The sequence below is a fragment of the Lontra canadensis genome, unplaced genomic scaffold (assembly GCF_010015895.1).
Source record: "Lontra canadensis isolate GAN:19392208 unplaced genomic scaffold, GSC_riverotter_1.0 scaffold69, whole genome shotgun sequence".
NCBI lineage: Eukaryota > Metazoa > Chordata > Mammalia > Carnivora > Mustelidae > Lontra > Lontra canadensis.
Window position 1 is genome coordinate 8,382,947 of NW_022631063.1, and position 21,701 is coordinate 8,404,647.

The 21,701-nt window shown below is 51.5% G+C and overlaps 1 protein-coding gene across 2 annotated transcripts in view; it reads left to right on the plus strand.

The window, feature by feature from the left end:
* The first annotated feature begins 4,822 nt into the window (after positions 1-4,822).
* GAD1 (glutamate decarboxylase 1) overlaps positions 4,823-21,701 on the plus strand; it is a 40,204-nt gene continuing 23,325 nt past the window's right edge. The window contains exons 1-5 of one of the 2 annotated variants that reach the window (XM_032880431.1): positions 4,823-5,111; positions 6,545-6,689; positions 9,986-10,048; positions 15,698-15,856; positions 17,234-17,476. In XM_032880431.1, coding sequence (XP_032736322.1) covers positions 6,608-6,689; positions 9,986-10,048; positions 15,698-15,856; positions 17,234-17,476 — 547 coding nt within the window. In that variant the 5' untranslated portion in view covers positions 4,823-5,111; positions 6,545-6,607. Of the gene's footprint in view, positions 5,112-6,448; positions 6,690-9,985; positions 10,049-15,697; positions 15,857-17,233; positions 17,477-21,701 lie in introns of those variants that run through there. The other variant, XM_032880432.1, reaches the window with a different exon arrangement.

Below are 21,701 nucleotides of genomic sequence, written 5' to 3' on the forward strand. Positions count from 1 at the left end.
TGGCTTTGAAGTTGAGATAATGTGCCTATAGCCCCGGTGAGAAGATGTTGATTATCATTTAACCCACATATTTAGGCTTTGCTTGATATTTCAGGTTGTACAAATCTAAAGGGTCCCCGACTTACCCAAAGACAAAGAAAACAGTACTTCAGTCTTGGAACTGAGGGTAAGATAGAAAGAATGAGCTCCAGGTGACTAAATGCTTTGGAGAAACCCATGGTACTGATTTGCAGATGATACAGGTGAGAACTTTGGCTGTGCATACATTCCAGTGAGCTCTTACTTGTAAGTTCTTGACATAAAAGGGACTAAATTTCCAGTTTTCTTCCACGAACAACTGGCCAGGATTAGGGAACGAACCCAATCTGAAACAGAAATTTAAGTTCTCAGATTTTCCATGACTGAGTCAGAACCTTCCAGAACCTTCTCATAAACAATAGTCCCCAGTCACTTACATCTAAAAACAAAGGCTAACTTCTTGTTATGTTAAACAGTTACAAGCTTTTGCACTGAAAGAAATGGATAAAATATTATTGTAGCCATTCTCCCATTCTATACCATTTCACCAGATCATCTTATGTGGGAAACCAACTTTCTTGCATCCCACTCTCTTGAGAAAAGACTGATTTTGCCTTAGTTTTTTTGCTGAGAGAAGAGCAGAAAACATAGATACATCTTAAAAGCTCTCTGTCAGAATTGCAGTCCAGATCTGTTACTTCTTTAGTCTCCACTTTTGCAGTGAAATATCTTGCCTCTATCAAAGAGCTCCTTTCCTAAGCCCACCTTTGGGGGTAAAGCTCTGTGGAAAGAAATGGATATTCACATTCCCTTCTCTTTCACCAAAGGGACAGAGACCCTGGGTGCTTCAGGCCACTTCCGGCAGCATCTCTCAGCATTTTAATTAAACAGGGCTCCTTTGTGAAATATGGCAGGGTAGGAAAGTGAACGGGAAAGGCCTGCAGTTTTCCTTGAAGAACTGCTCCCTTGTGGGGGCTGTAGTTTCCTCTCAGAAATTGTAATCTATCGCCACCTGCTGGTCCCTCTGTCTGCGTGTCTGGAAGAACAGGAATCGGGTTTAAGATTGACCCAAGATTTGCCCAAATACAAATCACTGTGTCCTCCTTGATTAATTTCTTTAATATTAGAATATTTTCATCTTTTGAATACCAAGGAGGAAGGAACCATTGGACGACTATCTGAGGAACTCAGCTCTCTTCATTCGAAGAAAAGATTGTAATTTCCGGAGTCCTTTCCAGCTTCAGGCTGAAATCCTGACTTCCCCACCACCCTTTTAACCCTTTCTTGCCTCTCAGGAGTGAGTATGGTGTGATCTGTTGAGGTAGGGGTGTCGATTTAGCGATGGTCCTCAAAGAAAGTCCAGAATAATTTGGGAACTATTTTAAAGTACACAAACACACTGAATAGGCTTTAGCCTCGACTTAAGAAAAGCCGAGTGTGAGGTTATCAACGCTTTCCACAGCCCTCATCTCAGAGACAGACGTTTAAACGGTGAGCACTGCCATTTTTTCCCCCTCTTTTTTTGTCATAAATTAGGTACTTAAAATAGACCTAAAGAGCCAGCTGAAATGAACCAACGCCGTGGCTCCAAATTACCTTTCCTGGAAGCTAAAAACGCCAAATGCGTCAAAAAAAAAAAAAAAAAAAAGAGTGACATTTCTTATTTACTCACCTTGACGTGGACCATATTTTACGCATAAAAACTCCCCCGCAGCCTGTACGGGGCCCCTTCCACGCCTTACTCTCCTCCCACCCATTCCCTTTTTTCTTTTGCTGAAAGGCTCGGCTCCAAATACGATTGGAATATCTTTAAATATCCCTGGGAAAGGGCATTGTGGGCGGAGGGTCATGTTCCCAAGTCCCAGCCGTCGCTGACCTAAAGGAAGGTTGTTCTGGGTGGACAGGATCCAGTAGCCGGGGCTGCAGGCTCGGAAACCCCTAACACCCGGGAGAGACCAGAGGGCTCGTGCTCGCCCACTTCTTCTGCCTCTGAGCTCCGCGTTCCCATTTCTTCAAAGCTCTAAACCTTACATCAAACGCAAACGAAACAGCTGGGCGGACACCACTCCCTTCCGGACCACCCCTTACCACCGGTTCGAGTCCCTGTAGAGGATATCTATTTTCCACCCCCATTGTCCACAGCATCTCCTCCCCCACACACCCAGGAGTAATAACAGATAAAAAGAATAGTGAAAACCAAACAGAAATATGAATTCCAAATGTTCTAAAGAGCCAAAAGACAACCACAACCACCCTCACTACAAATTCTTACAGAGAAGGAGAGGACGAAATACTCTATTCTCCCAGCCCCCACTCCAACAGGGGAAAAACACAGCAGTTACAGTCGGGAGGGAGGCGGGCAGCGTGTGTGGGGCGGGTTGGCTGAGAGCGGTGAGTGAGACCCACTAACCCGAGGCCCGAGGGACAGGACGGCGGGTGCTGTCCGCGGTACTGACAAAGCCTTGCCCTGTCTTCCAACTCAGTGTGCTGGAACTGGCTGTTAACTCCAGGCCCTTAGTTCCTTAACATCTCGCTGAGCCCAAGAGTTTAGATTGGAATGGGAGAGAATTGGAAATTAAACCAAAACCGTAAGTCCCCAAGTCTGTTACTTTCCCTGACTAACTGGAATGTTAACTCCACTGGTGCAGAGATAATATAACTTGCCGGAACTCTGTAAAACTCCCTGAGAACAGAGCCTGTCACATAGTAAGTGATTAATAAATATTCGTTTAATTACCTAATTTCTAATATTTAGTTAAACATTTTTAAATTAAGGACGAGACTTCACTCCCTCCCCCTCCATAGAGAAAGGGAGGGGTGTTCTCGCAGTTGGACAGACTCAACTTTCATTTGTAATACCTGCTTTTTGTAGATTTCTTTTACCAACGGGATCATTTTCTCAGCTAAAACGTTGGGGTGAACATTTTGGACACTGGGGTCAGAAGAGGGAGTGGCTGGAAATTTCTCAGTCTCAAGCCACAGGTGAAAGTAAACGAATCTTTCTTTCCGGGGAATCTCAGGTCTTGGGAGAGGGTTGAAGAGACAGCGAGCAGGCATCTTTCTGGAACAACAGACCCTGAGGGGCATCGGGATTTGTTGCCTCCTCCCGTCAGTCTCCTTGCTCCTTGTGTCTTCCATGATTTAGCACGGGCACTGGGCTCTCTGATTGGTGCAACCATCTCATTTAGGGAGGCTTGAGGAGGGGGCGTGGGTGGAATTCTGAGCCTTATTTCGGAGTAAACCGCACATTTCAAGCCTAGCGGTGCAAGGTTTTGAAGGGATCTTTCCTTCAGAGTAGGCACGCCCACCTTGCCCAGCCTGGAGCTCTGGCGCCCAGAGCTTCTGTGACTACCTGCCCGGCCGTTCAGGATGCTTTTGTGTCCTTAAAAAGTGCCCGAGCTTTTATTGTGAGGTGGAGAGAAGACGCCAGTATTTTCTGTAGGATCAAGGGCAACGCGGTTATTTCGAACCTCAGAGCGCGAGTCCTCTTACTAATGGGACTGTGTCTTCTCGGGGAGGAATCTTCGATCTTATTAGGGAATTTTCTGTTATTAGTAAGATTTTCTGCATCCCCTCAGTGTCGTGGTGAAAGAAGATAAGACATTCAGAAAGAAGGGACGGGCTTCGGTTGGACCAGCAAGGCCGCAGACGTGTCCATAAATAACCCCTGCCTGCTGCATCACAACAGGGGGAAAATCACTGTGAAACGACTGAAGGAATCACTGGTTACACGTTATCACCCAGCACACACAAAGATCAACTTTTTTTTTTCCCCCTAAAGAAAAAGAAACTGAGGTAGAGGAAAGAGGAAAACATTAGCGAGGAGGCTGGCTAAGGGATGGCTTGAAGAGGCGGGAGAGTAAGAGTCCAGACAGCCCTTCCAGGTGTTAGCTCCGGCGGGTCTCCCCTCCCGCACAGGGCCTCGCGGTCTCTGGGTGCCTGGCGCCCCCTGGTGGAAATTTTCCGGTGAACGCCCTCTTATTGTGAGGGGCAATTCGTTAAATATGAGTAAATAACGCAAAGGGAGAATCCTTAAAAAGAGCAAAATCGTCGGGAGAGCGAGGCGAGAGGGCAGGGCAGGGCAGGACGGCCCGCTGCCCACCCTCCCCCCCGCCCCCTGGAGCCGCCTCTGTGCTCGGGTTTCCCGTTGGTTTGGAGCAGCACTCGTGCGTGTTATTAACCTTCAGCTTTGATCAATCAGGAGGACTTCTTCCCCCATTACCTAGGGGACCAAAGCTAGCAGGGAGTGCATAGTGGGCGGGAAACGGGACCTTTTCTCTGCGGGCGGCAGTGGGTAGCGGTACTCAGGTGAAGTACTTTGGGGAGGCTCTGAGCTGGATGAAGAAACTGACGTGAAAGGAGATGGGGTCTCCTCCGTGCCCCCTCCTCTCGGCCTCCCTCGCTTTTACAACAATCCCAGCTCAGTAGAGAGCCAGCGAGGACACAACGCCAGAGCTCGATTGTACTCGGGAAAGAGTCGCGGGGTGGTAGCTTTGGGGGAATTGCGAGGAAAGGAATTGAGGCAAAGCCACTGTTCTAGTCTTCTCGAAGATATGGGAGGGGGAGGGGAAGGCGGAGAGAGATGAAGAAGAAGCAGTCAACGAGGCAGAACTCCTCATAGGAATTATCTTTTCCCTCGTCTTATCCGCACCCTCTATTAGAAAAAAAAAAAATAGAGCACGTTGAGTACGTTCTGGATTACTCATAGGGCCCCCCCTTTTTTTCCGGGCCCCAAAGCGTGATCTGGATTTATAATCGTCCTTTAAAGCTCCAGAGGCGATCAGGCACCTGCAAAGGAGCCCCACCGCTCTGCCGACGAGCTACCCCCGCGAGAAACGGCCTCGTGATTCCCCTGCCGAGCCGTCCCCGCCTCCCCACTCCGCCCCCGCCTCCCCCGAAGCCTACCAGCTGCCTCTGCCCACCCTCTCTTCTCCTCTCGGCGCTCGCGTGCGGGACCGTGCTGGCGAGGGCCGGGCGGCAGCTGGAGGTGACGCCGGGAAGATTACGCCTGTGGCAGGGCCCGGGCCGAGCGGATCTCTGCGCGCTGCGCAGAGGAGCGGCTGGAGCGCCCGGCTTGCTGTTGCCTATCCCAGGTGGGTAATCGCGCGACCGCCTGGACTTCCCAGTGCCCGGCTTCAGCTGTTCAGCTGGATCCTCCTCTTCACCCGCGGTTTCCTGGCCAAGCCCCACTCCCAGCGACCGCCATCTACCCTCCCTAACAGAACGCGTCCCGCCTGCCCGACTCCCGGCTCTCCCTTGGTGCGCGGCGCAGCGACCCCCGACCTCGCCGCCATCCTACCCCCACCAGCGAAATTCACGCCTGGGGATGCCCAGAGGCTGACACCCGCGCTGAAGTTGCGAGAGATTTTCCCCATCCCTTCCCGACTGAGACCGCCTGTCTCACCAGAGGGCTCCTGAGCAGCAGAAGCCAAAGGCGCGTCTCGGAGCAGTAACCTGTTACTTCCCCAGAAGCTGCGGTCTACCGTGGCCCGCGTTACAGCAGAAGTGCGCGTGCAGGGCTAGGTGTCGGATCCCAGGGTGCGAGTGAAGGTGGTGGCAAGCAGGTGCTACTCTGCGGGGTCTTAGATCTACCTAGATTGGCCGGCACCTCTGTCCTGGGGCCTTCGGTAGCCATCGCGCCAGCGCCGAGCGCAGTATAGCGGCGTCGCGCACCGATCCTAGTCTGCCGCCTTCCGAGAGCAGAGGCCAAGTTCGTTTCCCCCAGTAATGTTTCCCTTTCTTGCCTCACTCAACCTCTTCGGCTTTGTACAGCGAAAAATCCGGGGACCTCAGAGAGTTGGGTGGAGAGGGAACACAAACCCGGACTGAGCCTCGTCCTAGGCTTCCAGACAGCTCAAAACAGGGTGGGACAAGAGGGAGACAAGGTTCCGACCCGCTGCTTTCTGGCTGTCTAGAGTGCAAGGTGACTGTAGTTCTTCCCCGACCCAATCCGAGAGAGAACGTAAAGATATGGACCCTTTTTTCCTCTCACCTTGTCTCACCAAAGTCCCCGGTCCTCGGAGCAGTTAGCCTCCTTCTTTCCAGGGAATTAACCAGACACAACAACGGGAACCAGACACCGAACCAGACGTGCCCGCCCCGTGCGCACTCCCCCCCACCTGCCCGCCCTCCGGCTGCTGAGAGCCCAATCGGGTTTGTCGTGGCTCGGCTGGAAAATCGCGCACTGAGCCTCCCTTGCCCTGCTAGCCCTATCCCCCGCTCCCCTGCGTCCTGAACTGGCCTTGGGCTCCCCTAGTCTCTGCGCTGCTCTCCAGGTCACCCCGCTCCGCCGCCAGACTGGAGAGCAGCCCGGGGCTACGTTCCCCGCGCCGGAGTCCCAGAGCTCGCGCGCACATCTCCTCCTCCCCTCCGCGCACCCCGACTCAGCTTGTTAGGTGCCCTTCCTCCCGCCTCTCTGTCCCAAGCCCAGACTTCTGAGGGGAGCGTCGGTGCCCCCGACCGCTCAGTCGCCTTCCGCGCGGGACCCCGGAAGCTCTCCCCGCACTGCTCACGCTTCTCTTTGCAGCCTGTTCCTGCGCCCGACTCGCCGAGGACCCCGGACAGCAGAGGCCCCGGGACAACCAAGCTGATGGCGTCTTCTACCCCTTCCTCGTCCGCAACCTCCTCGAATGCGGGAGCGGACCCCAATACTACCAACCTGCGCCCCACAAGTAGGTTCTGCCCCAGTTTCCTATCAAATGGACTGCGGGGAAGATGGGGGCGCTGGGACGTGAGGAGGCTGCGCTGGTGAAAAGGGAAGGGGGGAGCGCGGAGACGATGGAGGTTGGAAAGAAATGGGGCCCTGACCTGGGTCTCGGCCAGAGGTCGTTTGACTGACAGAAATGCCAGGCGATTCTGGGGCGCTGGAAAGTGGGAGCCACACAAGGTTCGAGCAGCTGCGATCCTTGGGGGCTTCGCTTCGGGGGAGGGACGAGAGGGGAGAGTGTTGTTTTTGTTGTGTGTGATTTCTTTGGCTTGTGGGACGACGGGGGTCAGGGCAGAGGGCGGTGTGAGGAGACTGTAGTCTCGGCGGGAATAGAGAGTTTTCTGTCTCTTGCTCTCGTTGAGCCGAGATCTGACCCCCTCCTTTACCCCTGCACTGTGCTCGAAGTCTATAATCAGCGGAAATTGCGACGTTAATTGCAGCTTTTAGAAAACTCGGGGTCCCTAATTGCTCCAAATTTGCGTCGAGCTATTGACGATTGAGGGAGAAGCCAGGGGCGAGAAAGGTGCATAAAACGGTTTGAGACTGAGTCTCGACATTTCAGACAATTAATTACATCTCAGACAAAAAGAAAAAGAAAAAAGAAAAGAAAGAAAAAGGAGCGGGCAGCAACCTGAGTGGAGAGAGGCTGGGAGCCAGGAAATCGACAAGAAGCTTTGCCAGGGCGGGAGGAGAGAGCACCCTTCTCTTTTCTCCAGGGTAGGAGATCTGTCAGCAATTGATAGGTCCGCAAAAGAGAAGAAAAGGGGAACCAGATAAAAAGAGGGAAGAGGACTCTATGCTTCCCCACTCGAGCTCAGTGTGCTCTTCAGCCCATTTCCAGAATCTGTCTTTAATTCAGATTTATTTCCTACCCTTCCTGTAGAAGCCTGGCAATGAAGGAATTATTTTTCTTTTTTTCAAACTTGGATTGAAATGAGTCCCCTCCCCTCAGTCTATCAGCTCCAGTAGTAACAGCCCCAGATTTTCTGTATAAGAGGGGCTTAGGAATGGCAGTGTGGTTAGGTGGGCTTATTGCTATGCTTTTATGGCACTTTCTGTGGACTTGAGAAAATGTCAATTGTTCCCATCAACGAAGATGGGAGAATGTCATCCCCCGAGTCCCCTCTCCTTGGCGCTCCACTGGATCCGCGGTCCCTGAGGCCTTGTCTTAAATCCTGAGGTTGCGTTTCAGTTCCATTTGCAACTCCCTCTCCCCGCCCCCCAGGCGAGCTACAATTACACACACAACAAAGAGGGGCTCGGGAGAGCAGCCAACCCTGGTGGCACGCGAGCCGGGCACTGGCTGCCGAGGTGGCCTGATCAGGCCGGGAGGAACGCGAGGCCTGCCCGCCTTTGTCTGTTGCTCTGGCCTTGATGGATTTCTTTTCCAGACCTCCCGACATTTCCCGCCCCCTTTTTGCCCCGAGAGGGCAGAGCGACCGCTGGGTTCACCCACCTCAGAGTCCTGCCCCCATACCACCCCACCCAGGTTAATCTTACTTCCCCACGGCAGCGCGCGGTAGAGCTCAGACGCCTAACCTCTGTTCTGAGAACCAGTGGAGGCGCTGACCTGAGTTCGCACATGGCCTGACGCGCTCGGAGGGCACCGAGGCAGAGGTCGAGGACCCTGCCTGGGAAGAGCGTGCAGCACCCGTCCCGAGAACGCCGTCGTCTGCCCCAGCAGCCCAGCTTGTAGGTTGGGGACTCTAACCTGTAAGCGCATGCCGGGCTCTTTACTGCTCCTGTCCTCCCTTGCAGACACACCCTCGCCTGCCCAGCGGGCTCCGCTTTCTCACCCTTCAAGGTCTCCTGGGCGGTGGCCTTGATCAATCCGCACAATTTTAATTAGCCTTTTGCTCCAGCAACTCCTTCTCCCTGCCCTACTGTAACCCCCAACTCTGAAAGGCGGTGCATTGGGTCTGAACCCCAATGCCCCAGCTGAGTAACCTTGGAAAGATCGCGTAACCTCTCTGAATCTCTCTGTTTTTATTTGTAAAATGAGTCTTAGGTGAACACTATTCTTGTTTCATAGGGTTGTTCTGTGGATTAGCTGAGATGGCGTTTAAGGCGAAAGCACTTTATTGAGTGGAAATAACTCTCTACCCGCCAGTTATTATTACAAGGGTTTTGCTTTCGCACCGATTTCCTGTCTGTGGCAGGAACTCCATCTGTGACACGCTGTCTCGCTAACGTCGGTCTATTTCTTCTCCCCGCTGGGGCTCTGTTGTGCCTCGAGTTTAATGGATGTCACTCTCCTTATCGCCGCCAACATTCGCGCAGAGCTGAAAGCTCGGACCCGGGCGGGGTGGGGGATGGGAGGGATTTGGAAGCGCCTTTGCTTTGAGAGATACGAAGGGAATTTCACGCTGGTCCCACCGCACCAGCGCGCGCGGGCCCCACAGGCACCCCCGTGATCCTTCCTGCAAGCGGAATCCCGAGGGCAGGATAGACCCCGAGGAGTCTGAGAGCAGTGTGGTAAAGAAGGAAAATACAACGGCTCCTAGGTCTGCCATTCGGACCCGGAGGAAAGACTACTGATTCCCTTTGCCTTCGCCTGCTCCAGATCCGAGACGTCCGAGGGAAGGGTTAATGAGGGGCAGGTTGGGAAGAGGGGATCCCGGATGAGGACCGGAGGCGCAGTATTGTTTCCCAGCTCTGGGTCCGACTGAAGAGCAGCCATGCGAGCCCGATCATCTAGTCAAATACTATTTTTCACCCAATTAATTCCTGAACTCTTCCGCGACCCCATTTCATGCCAGTTTATTTTAAGCTGCCACTCGGCTGGAGACCCGCCAAGAAATTATGAGACGTTTTGGTCCCAGATGCCTCTGTGTTCCCTTTCCGGGCTGCTGTGGTCGCCCTTCGAGGCTGCAGAGTGGAGATCAGGGGACGGGGCGGGTGGATGGGTGCTGGGTAACACGAGCGGCCTGGTCCGGTCTTTGTTACTTGGTCCACTAGGATCTCGCTTCTCCAGCTCCCCCGCCGGGGTTGCTTGGAGGTCTGGGGGCCGCGTGAGTGCTTGGCCTTTCAGAGACACCATTCTATACCTCAAAGTAGGAGCAAGAAGGGAGTGTCATGGGCACTCGAAGGGCACGAATCTGCCCGTCGGCCCACGAATCTGGCTTCTTGCTCCTTTTAGGAAGGAGTTTTTCTCGAGGAGCATTGGCGAAAGACCTGCCTTCTCCTCCCCAGACTACCTTTGCCCTCGAACAAGTCCCCCACGCTCCAAACCTCACTGATCGCACCTCTTTTGCTTTCCAGCGTATGACACCTGGTGCGGCGTGGCCCATGGATGCACCAGAAAGCTAGGGCTCAAGATCTGCGGTGAGTGGAAGGGCCCGCTGGGGTCCAGCAGGGCGGCGCAGCTCTGGGGCTTTGAGGGTTTGGGATAGTGGGGTGCCAGAGGAGGGAGATCCCGGCTCTTGGGTTTGGCTCTCTAAAGTACCTACAGCCCCGACGCCTGGCGAGACACCCCTTTACAAGTCTTAACCTCCTCCGCCTTCCCTTGACCCGGCTGGGGGATGCATTTTCGGTTGGAGTACGGGACTACCAGGAGACTGCGGGGCTTCCCCGGTCTAGGCGCGAGAGCGCGAGCATAGCGCCCCCGCGCGGCAGCCCCGCTCTTCTTGCCGGCTTCGGGGCTGATCCTAAGCGTGCGCTCTACCTGCGTGGGGAAGGTCTGGTTAAGACCAGCACTGGTCTGGTTTTCCTGGAGAGCAGGCCTAAGGCATGGTTTCCGCCTGAGGCGCGGGCTGACACGTCGCCTCCACCCTACCCGCCAGCGTGCGTGGCCTCCCCAGCTCGAGAATGTGCGCCGAGATGTCATACCGGATTCAGATTTCCTTCTTTCATTCTTTGCCTGCAGCCCACAGTAGCCTGCCTGGGGGAGGTGCGGCGCGCGGGCCAGAGGGTTTGCGGAGCTTGCCCTTGAAGGAGGAGGAAGGAAAAGGGGGCAGGCGGGGGCGTGGGGCCTCCAGAGGAGGAAGGGGGTGTCGGGCACGATTTGCCGCGGAGAGGAAGACAAATAGATCTGGGAGCTGGAGAGGAAAAAGAACCGTTCTCCGGAGACGCGAGGGTCTGAAATGAAAACGCCCAAGGGATGTCATTTTTTTAAAAGCAAAAAAAGGAGATTTGTTCGAAGGGACACAGCTGAGTGGCTCCGGCTGAACAATGAGCACTTGCTTTCCTTGCTACATTTCACCGTCTAAAATCTCTAGCCTTATCGGGCCAGAAAATACGGACGTCCCCGGGCAGGGGGTGGAGGGGCGGGGGAAGATTAACGAGGGGCTTATTAAAGAGCCATCCGTCAGCGGCTGCTCGCCGGAGATAGCGGCCGAGCCGGCGCGGGGCTCGCCCGCCCCCGCCCCGAGCGCCCGGAGCGCCCCGAGTGCCCCGGCGCGAGCCGGCCGCTCCGCGTTCCCGGTCCTGCTCCTCCAGCTTCCCTGCGTCCGGGGACTCGAGGAAGGCGGCGGCCGGGGCCGGAGCGGACAGAGGGGATTTAGCGTCTCCTGGGAACCAGCCTCCCTTCCCGGCTTTGCCGAGAGGCGCCCTCGGTACGCTTCTAGGGCTCTGTCCCCTTGATCCACGGTGAGGAATCAGGGCTCAGCTCCTCGACGCAGCCATCCCCCGGGGAGAGCCCAGCCCGGCCGCGGGGCGGCCCCGGGTTTGGCCCTTTGCCCCGCACGCGAGGCCCGAGGGGCTAGGCCGGGGCCGCGGCGGCGTTTGCCCGCAGCTGGCGGCGGCGGAGCTTTGTTCTATAAATAGCCCCCTCCCCCAGCCGCCATTCCCGGCTTAATGGCCCGTTCCGCGCCCGGTCCCTTCGGCGGCCACGGCGCTCGGCTTCTGCAGCCGTCATTGTCCTGCGGGCGGGCAGGCAGAACTGAGCGAGCCCAAGGCGCCCGCCGCGATCGCCAGCGGGGTGGGGGAGACTTGGGGTGAGGGCTGCCTTCCCCGCGGTGCTGGGCCTGCCTGGCGGGCAACCTTCGTCTGCCCCGCACTCCCTGGGCCCCGCCTCGTGCCGTGGGCCGTGTCCCCCGAGGCCCCCCTTCCGAGTTAGGGGAAGAAAAGATCTACTGCCCCCTCTGAAAACACTCCCTAAGTGCCCCCAAAGGGTAAACGGGCAAGAAAGAGTTGAGCTTCGTTGGGTCTGGAAATAGGGGTCCCCGAGTTTGCATTAATTTATTATGAAGGGGAGCTCTTGAACATCTGGGGGCTGCCATCCTCAGAGTTTCTTCCCTGTTCGTAAACACCGCCTTCCCCCCACCCCCCAATTTCAGGGGTTTCAGGAAAGCTTCGACCCGTTTGACCAAGGGAAGGGCTGGTAGTCTGTTGAGGGGGAAATTGCCTTCCACTAAAATGCAAGATTTGGGGGCCACGGGTTGGGAGGCGTCACATTAGGGTCGACTCTGAAAGGAAACAAAAACACCAGACGGATTTACTTTCCACCCTGGACCTTGGGGGAACTCTGGCTTTCCAAAGTGCAGTCTTTGGTTTAGACCTGAATCCACAGGCAGCCCCCCACCTCCACACATGGACATCCCAACTCCCTTCATCCCAGACATTCAGGAGCTGGATGATGCCTTCTCCACACTCTCCGGGTTGGTTTGAGCTTTCACATTAAGACAGCAATGGAATTAATTGTCCTCTTCTCACCTCCAAATCCATTGCCCTGGTGACCCCCATAAACACCTTCAGTGCCTTGCCACGATTCAGTTCCCAGCCCCTCTCCTACCTCCCTTTTCTGGAAGCCAGGGAAGAAAAGCTGCAAAGAAGGTTCTGGGTCTCACCAGTGGTACTCTTTGCTTGGGAGGCAGAATCCCCTGGGAAAATAATCAGGTAGAAAAAACCCAGGGTTTGTCAAGAGGTAGAGTTGGGTAGCTACAAGCATGGTGCATGACTTAAATAGAAGGAGATGCAGGGGCCCTGGGTTCTGCTAACTTCCCAGTGTGTCCTTGGTCCTCCGTCACTTACACATGCAGAGGTCCCAAACTGGCTGCCAGCCACAGCCTATGAGCTGTTTTATTTAGCCCATGCAGTGTGTATGTGCGTGTGTGTGTGTGTGTGTGTGTGTGTTTAATGATGTGTCAGTTGCGGTATAACTTTCAAACAGAGAAAGACTTCAAATATTCTGTATTTCTGGCTTCTCTTGAAATAAGAAGTTGGGGTGGGTATGGGGGAGATCTGGCAAGGTATTTTCAGCACATAAAAATCAGAGAAAAAAGTTCCTTCCTCTAGGAAGATGCAATTCCATTCTACTTCTTGCTGAGCAAGAGCAGGGGTGATGAGCTTCAGCCCCCACCTCCCCCTTGGCCATGTGCCCCTCTGCCACACACAGCTCATAGACCTGCTCAAGAGAAGTGCTCCTGAGTTCCCTACACTCCTCCCCACTCACTAGGACCCCAGGCCTTTGAGTTTGGGAGCAGGGGTGAGGAACCAGCCTCAGGATATCCCCTCTGCCCAGAGAAGCAGTCATGACAGGGTTTGCCTCCTGTTCTCCCCTTAAAGCTAGCTGGGCTGCCTGCGACAAGCTGACCAAAGTCAGGTGCAGCTTTGGCTTCCCTCTGCTTTTCCTTTTGCCTCTTGGGAATGTTGAGTTATGCTCAACATATGCTGGGTTACCAGTCACTCGTCGTTGAAACTAGGTCCTCACAGGTGGCATGCAGAGTAGGAGAAAATACAGTCTGCTTCAGTCTCAGAGACCCATGCTTCCAGGACCCCTGGCTTGCCAGGGAAGTTGTTCAAAGCACGGACTTCAATGTCATCCACCACCTGGTCATCCTTGGAGAAGCATACGTTTCTTTCCAGAGCCTCTCAGAGCCTGGAGAGAACTTGGTCATTTACCTTTTCTTGAGGGGTCCGATATTTTAGAAAACAAATACCTTCCAAGATATGGTTATTCTGATAATAATATGCATTAAGTGTTTATTTTAACAAATTAATGGTTTTGAACACAATTTATAATGCAACATAAGTATGCTTTTCAAAAGGCAAATATAGGATTTATAGGAAATACAGGTTCCTAGTGCACCCCAAGCAGTGTGGTCCAGGGATGAGATGCAGATTTAAAGTTGGGTCATAATTGTTATCTCTCAATCCTATCAGGACACCTCTGGGACTGCCTGTGTCAGATTGGAAGCTAATATCCAAAGTCAGGTCATAGGTCATAGGTCCTGCCGCTGCCCAGAGGAAAGGCATGCTAAGGGGTTTCACGCTAGAGACTCAAGGCTTTCCCAAGGAATGAGACAGAGCCAACCAGAGGTCAGACACCTGAAGAGTAGGAGTTCAGCGGGCAGGACCCCACCTCCTTTAGGCCCCATGGATTTGGTCTTTTCAGCCTGGCAAGTTCCATAGCTCACTGTTCCAGGTGCTGGGGAGCAGTCCTGGAATTCAGGAGCCGAGTGCTCCTACAGGCCTCTGGCAAGTGAGGGCTGGCTCCTGGTTTGGGACTCTGGGGTTTGTATGGGGAATTCAGAAAGCAGGGGGAAAGGTGAGGGCCAGGATTCAAGCCCCCACCTTTACCGCCAAGTGTAGAGACTCTATTACAGTGTCTGACCCCCTCCCGCTGTCCTTGGGGGCTTCATCGATAAGTTTACAAGGTGCTGGGAACAATGAAAGGCCTGGTGCCTCTACCTTTCTTCCTTCCAAAAATAGACCCTGCTCCTGTGCGTGGGAGGAGTCCAATCACTGCAGCCTTCCCCTGCATCCCTCCTTCCTCCACCCCTTGCTGCTGAATTGCAGTCCTGGGGAAGTAAAGCTGAATTCCCCAGATTAACTTGCCTCTCCTTGAACCTCCTGGGACTTTCCTCCAAGCCTGTCTTGTGATGTGCATGACTCCCCAAGGATCTTGGTATCTACAAAGACAGCTTTGGGGTCACTGAGAAGCTTAGAACTTTCTTCTTCTTTTCAGTGTGTTGCATTTTGGGCTAAGCTTGAGGCATAATTGGAAGAGATGCTGAAGGAAGGAGTTGGTCAGCAGGTCCTGAGCCCTGATGGAATGGGTGTAGGTACTAGGGGAAGGAGTGTGCTCCTCGTTGGCAGAGTCTCCAGCTTTTTTGCCTCAACCTGCTTCTCTGTTTGCCACCAGTGGTGTTTGTGTTGCTCACCTCAGGCAGGAGAGATTTCTACTCCTTCTGAGGGGCAGAGGTGAGGTGCTTTGTACCCCACCCTGGGCTCCAAGTTCAGCTCTGTGGGGTTCTGGGAGGCTTTCTGGCTTTGTTACAACACTGGTTCCCATCTGCCGAACTGTTAAGTTCCTGGAGGGTAGAAGATCTGTATCATTTATCTTCATCTGTCCCCTGTCCTAGATGTTTAGTAAAGTGCTTTTCCACACTAGGTGCTCAGTATTTCTAGGATGAAATGTCATCACACATGAGGTTGTAGGCTTCCTTGTCTCTTTCCCCAATACCTTTATTCAAGGAGAGGGGGGTGGTATGGAGACAACTTCACTTCAGGCATGGGTCAGAAAAATCACACTTATATTCAACCCCATTAGTGTTACCTGGTACCCGAGTAAAGCATCTTCCCTAACCCCCAGTGCTGGTCCTCACAGCCTCCTCCCTCTGCTGGTCCTCACCCCCTCCTTCCTCCGGCTGCACAGCCCATAAACCCAGTGCCAGCAGCATCCTCTCCAATTGTGTCCTTCCCCTTAAAGCCCCATCCTGGAGCTGGTTACTGGAGTGGAAGCTGTCCAATTGACTTAATTCTGAGTTCAGAGTCATGGTCAGAGAGGGGAATGGGCTTTGCTTACTGTTTTTCTCTCTTGCATGACTGGGTCTGTGCCACTGATGACACTTGGCACTGCCCCTTCCCCGCCTGAAGGCCAGCAGTGCCAAAGCCCTTATGTATAAAATGCAGACACTCAGCTTCTTCTCAGGAAGCAAGAACACTGCTTGAACAGTGGACCTGGCCTGCCAGCTAACCCTCCGAGGCTGGGAATTCAGTGCATTCTCTCTGACCTAGCTTCTTGTGCTCTAGGCTTCTTGCAAAGGACCAATAGCTTGGAAGAGAAGAGCCGGCTTGTGAGCGCCTTCAAGGAGAGGCAGTCCTCCAAGAACCTGCTTTCCTGTGAAAACAGTGACAGGGATGGCCGTTTCCGGCGCACGGAGACCGACTTCTCCAACCTGTTTGCTCGAGGTAGTCCCCACCTCCTACTCTCCCCACCCCCCTAATTTCCCCCCACCCCCCAACCTTCCTCTGTCCTGTCCAGTACTATCCAATAGGTTTCTTGTCTGGGTTTCTTGACTTTTTCCTGAAATTTACTTCTTTGACCAAAACTATCATGACTCCTTCTGAACTGTCATGAAATTGTTTTTCTAGTATTTAAATATAATATCCTCCTTCCTTCCATATGGCCCAGGACTTCATCATTTTGGAAGCTGGATGAGGGCAGTTGGTAAAAACAGTCAACTCGGGACACTTGCAGGGACAAATACGGTTTCATAGACTCTTAGAATCCGAAGGAATCTCACATATAAGGAAAATCCAGTGATTCCCATAATAGCATTTATCTTCCAAGGTCAGCAACAATGACAAAATCACTTTGGGGGAAGCTGTGTGCCTGGGCCCAATGACCAAGTGTTGTTCTGAAACTCGTTTTCCTTTTGGAGATCTTTCATTATTACTGCTGCCCCCACAAGTCTGATCTGAGGAGGAGAGCTTTCTTTCCTCATCTCTCCTAAACAGCTTGAAAATAAATCCCTTTTGCCCCCTTCCATTAACTCCCTATAGGCCAGGCCCAAACAGTCAGTCAGACTTCATTAATCCTCAGAGATAATCCAGGGAAGCTACACAGAGCATCATGTAAAGCCAATCTGCTCTTGAGTTAGGGCCGAAAACTTCTGTCGTGCCCCCTCTGGTTTTCCTCCCTGGTTAACCCAGCCTGACTATGTCTACCAGAGGCTGGAACCCAAAATCACCCCTGGACATCCCAAAGCCCAAGCCCAAAGGATGAGGTCGAGAGAGAGAGAGAGAGAGAGAGAGATGTGGGAGTTCCCTCTCTCACATTTCTGAGGCCCACCTTTGAGCTCTTCCTTTCTAAGGACACTACAAGAACCACTCTGCAAGGGGGATCTCAGCCTCTACCATCAACAATCAAGGGTATTATAATGGTCAACCAGAAGGCCAGTGCGTGAATCAGATGTAGTGAGACACACCTGGTCGCAGGGGAGCAGGGCAGAGGCCTCCATCATGCTCCTGACAGGTGCCCAGTCATTCTGAAGTGGACAAAAGCTGTGACTGGCTGCTCATGGCTTCTCAAAGCTCTCCATTTATGAGCAGCCTAGCTACCAGAAAGTCTGTCAACCTTCAGAAAGTGTATGCAAAACCTCTGTGTGCCTGCATGTGTGTATTTTTCTGGGGCGATGGTACGTCAGATTACCAATGTGTACACATAACCTGGAGTAAATTAGGTCTGTGGAGATACCATGCCTGGTATTTGGGATTTCTGAGCTGATGACCTAGACAGGAGCCAGGCGATAACCACTTGTTGGCTCCCCCCACCTCCCCACTCAGATCTGCTTCCGGCTAAGAATGGGGAGGAGCAAACTGTGCAGTTCCTACTGGAAGTGGTAGACATACTCCTCAACTATGTCCGTAAGACATTCGACCGGTCCACCAAGGTACTGGACTTCCATCACCCACACCAGCTGCTGGAAGGCATGGAGGGCTTCAACTTAGAGCTGTCGGACCACCCCGAGTCCCTGGAGCAGATCTTGGTTGACTGCAGAGACACCCTGAAGTATGGGGTCCGTACAGGTAAGGGTGAGAGCCAGAGGGACATGTGGGAGGAGCCTTGCCCTCCATCACATCCTTGCCGGTCAACTAGGGGAAACCCGTGCAGAAGGTGAAACTCCAACGGCAGTGAGGGAAGGTAGCGGTGAGTTCAGTGACCACAGAACAACCTTGGGCAGTGTCCGGGGATGGAGGGTCTGACCTGGGCAAGAGCTCATCTTCATTTTTTGTTGTAAGCATACATTTAAAGATACAAACACCTGAGGCTGTGTCAAGTTCTGTATAAAGAGTTTTCATTCTTTGGATTTATTCACAACCTAAAAAGAGCAGAATGACCTGCCCCCTATTTCTTTCTCTCCTCTGTTTCATGCCTGTTTCATTCTGATAAATCCTACACTTGCCTGTCCCTAACACTGGGGAGGATTGGGCCCAGTGCCTTCACTTTCTATGTTAGTTTTCTAGGGCTGCTGCCACAAATGACCACACACTGGGGGACTCAAAACAACAGAAATGTATTCTCTCACGGTTCTGGAGGCTGGAATTTTGAAATTTAGGAGCGCCGGGCCATACTCTCTCTGAAGAATCTTGGGGAAGGTCTGTCCTTGCCTGTCCCTGCGTCTGGTGGTTGAGGTCATTCTTTGGCTTGCACATGCATCACTCTAATCCCTGCCTTCACCTTCCCTTGGCGTCCTGTGATTGTGTCCAAAGTTTTCTCTTCCCATGAGTACACCAATCTTTGGATTAGGCCTGCTGCATTCAGTTATGGCCTCACCCTAACTTGATGATATCGGCAAAGGTCCTCTTTACAAATAAGGTCACACTCACAGGAATCGAGGGACACAGTGCAACCCACAGCACCTTCTGCTGGCTAGGCAAAAGCATCCCATATGCATACACCATTTGCATCCTACTCCAGTTTCTGGAGTTCAGGCTCTCCGAGTCATATCTTTAACAGGGGGCCCTTGAGGAAGCCCTCTTGCCTCCTTTTCATGTTACAGGAACCCTCTCTGATCAGTGGTCCTGGCCAAAGTGCTTACTTCCCAGGTGCCTCAGGTGAAGTGGCTCAGGTTCAAGGACTTTTTGGATCTCTATCCGGTTATTTCTAAGCCTAGGAGGGAAACAATGCTTTCTTCTCACACTGTCTTTCCCCAGAAGCAGCCTGGCTTCCCTGAGCCCTTGGGCACACAGTGCTGCAGGAACTGGCAGGGCTTGGCCAAGTTGCCCCCACAGGGGAGCCCCTGGTAGCCCCTCATTCTTTTTTCTTCTTTCTCTCTCCCTCTCCTCTGTGATCCCTTTCACGTGAAGACAGATTTAAGGCTGTGACTAGGGAGCTTGGTGGTGACAGAGCTGGGTAAGACTCTCAGGTGTCAAATACAAAGTGTTGTAATGAAATAATGAGGCCGGTCAAAGAGGCATTTTTAAATAAGGAATCCCAGACTGCTTATGAGGTCTGCCAAGGCCATGGAAATAAGTGTAGCTTCCTCGATTAACTGCAGAATGGACAAGGCTTAATTATGTTATAAGGTCTGTGTTTGATTTTTAAAGAAAAGCACGTGCATCGATTTAGTTACGGCTCACCTTGGCCTGAGGGCTAACCTATTCCTGATGGAGATCAAGTAGTATTACACAGCTAGATCAAAGAAGGGTCCCGATTCTCCCTGGATGTCTTAGCTGGGCTTGCTTGAGTCCAGTGGCTTTTGTTTTGTTTTGTCAGGCTGCTCTGTGCTCACTTTCTCAGAGAGATGAGACCATGTACTTGGATCATTAAAGCTCAGAAGAGTGTTGTCTTTCAAAGAAAAACATGTGGGTTTGTCATAACTAGTAGCTCCTATTGTCTACAAAACGGAAGCATCACATGGTCATAGGAGCATGGGCCCTGCATGGGTCTCCACTTAGATAGTTAGCCTGCAGCCGATCATCCCTGCCCTCAGCACGGCTTCTGGGAGCAGGTACTTCCATTCACAGAGCTCATGACCTCCCAGGCCCTGTGAAACCTTCTGCTGCATCTCAGGGCATTGACCCCAGGAGGGCAGACTCTCAAGGCCACAGGAGAACACATCTCCTGGTTGCCGAGCCGGAATTTAGATGTAGATCAGGGCAATTGGGTAAACCCCACAGGGAGCTACACAAAGTGGAAGGTAGGTTGTTTTGTTTTATTTTGTTTTTAAAGGATATTACTACTCAGCCAAAATAATGAATTGGGTTTTAATAGTGAAAACATACTGAGCAGGGCACAATTTGTGAAGAGAGGATGATGGTATTTGGAAATTTCTTTACAAAGTAATAAAATATTTCCAAACAAAGGAACCAGAATTGTATAGATTCTTCATGACCTGACACAGACACTGGTCAGCCCTCCATCACAGTAGCTGTACAAACTTCCTTAGTTTTTCTTCTTTTTCACCTTTTTTTAATGGAAAAATTTAAACTTGTACAGAAGTAGAATAGTATAATGAACACTATGGAACCAACACTCAGCTTCAACTCTTATCAGCTCCGACAAATTTGTTTCACTTTGACCCCTCCCCCTCTTCTCTACTATGTGGAAGCAAATCTCAGATATACTACTTCATCCATAAATATTCTTCATTCGCAAAAACTCTTTTTTTTAGAGGGGGCCAGGGGCGGAGGCAGAGGGAGACAGAGGATCTCAAGCAGACTCCCCACAGAGTGTGGAGCTTGCCTCAGGCTCGATCTCATGACTCTGAGATCATGATCTGAGCTGAAATCAAGAGTTGAGCCACCCAGATGCCTCCTCAAGAACTCTTTAAAAAATAAATAACCACTTGGGGCACCCGGATGGCTTAGTCAGTCAGTCAGCTCTTGGCTTCGGCTCAGATCATGATCTCAGGGTCATGAGATCAAGCCTGGGGCAGGCTCAGCACTCAGTGGAGAATCTGCTTGAGATTCTCTCTCTCTTTCTGCCTCTGCCCCTTCCCCCACCACTCATGCATGTGCTCTCTCTCTCAAATAAAAAGTATATCTTTAAAAATAAATAAATAACCACAATATCATTGTTAGATCAAAAAAATCCAAAATTTACTGTTCCTTAATATCAAATATCCAGTCGGTGCTCCAATTCCCAATGGTCTCATAAATGTTACAATTCATCTGAGTCAGGATCCAAGCAAGTTTTCCTCATTGTAATTGCTTAGTATCTCTTCACAGATTCCCCCTCCATTTTTTTCCTTGAAGTTTATTTGTTGAAAAAGTTAACTTTGAACAGTAACTCTTTCTCTCCCTACCTGACTTACTAGCACATCTATCATCTGTTATTTCATCGAATATAGCAAACTGAAATTTAAATTTAAAAGAGGTCATTTTGTTACTTGATAGAAATTCTGGTATAAGATTTTGGGGGCATAATACTGTAGTCGTAAGATAAAAGCAAGGTTTTAGATAACTTCATTTCCTTTATGTATTCAATGGACAAAGAGATACTGTTTCATGTTTATTTGAGGGCATTTTTGTCAGTCTGTCTGTCTGTCTTTGTCCATCTTTTGTCTCTGCCATATTGAGTGGCTTTGATACATTGTCAAATAGTGTGATTCCTTTTATTATATATATATATATATATATATTTGGTTTTGTCTTGAGATGTTTATTGTTAAGGGGTGCCTGGGTAGCTCAGTCAATTGAATGTATGATCCCAGGGTCCTGGGATCGAGCCCCACATTGGGCTCTTGCTCACCAGGGAGCCTGCTTCTCCCTCTCCTCCCCGCTTGTGTTCTCTTTGGCTCTCTCTGTCTCTATCTCTATCTCAAATAAATAAATTAAATCTTCTAAAAATATATTTATTGTTAAAAATTTTCAAAAGGATATAGTGTATTTTTTAACAAACAGCAACAAAATTTGTCATGTTGCAGGAAATCTCATAGATTCTGTTGGCACTGAGCAAAGAAGAATAAAGGGATCTAGTCTAAGCTCTTGAGAGTCATCTGCATGAATGTCTGGAATCTGGGCCCATAATTACACTAATCTTACTGTTTATGCTTCTTTCACTTTTTTTCCTGAAGACCAGTATTATGTTTTGAGTACTCTTGAGATATGGTGATTAGTATATTCTGATATAAGAAGTCGTAGTCTGGATGTTCTAAATGAGTCTCCATTACGTATGAGGAAGAGCAGACATTTTTAGAGAGCAGGCTCAGACCAGGACCAGTCAAACAGCAGCTCTCGGACAGTCATTTCAGAGGCAAAAGCAATTTCTACTGGAAACAGAGCAGTCAGCATATCTCTCTAACACCAG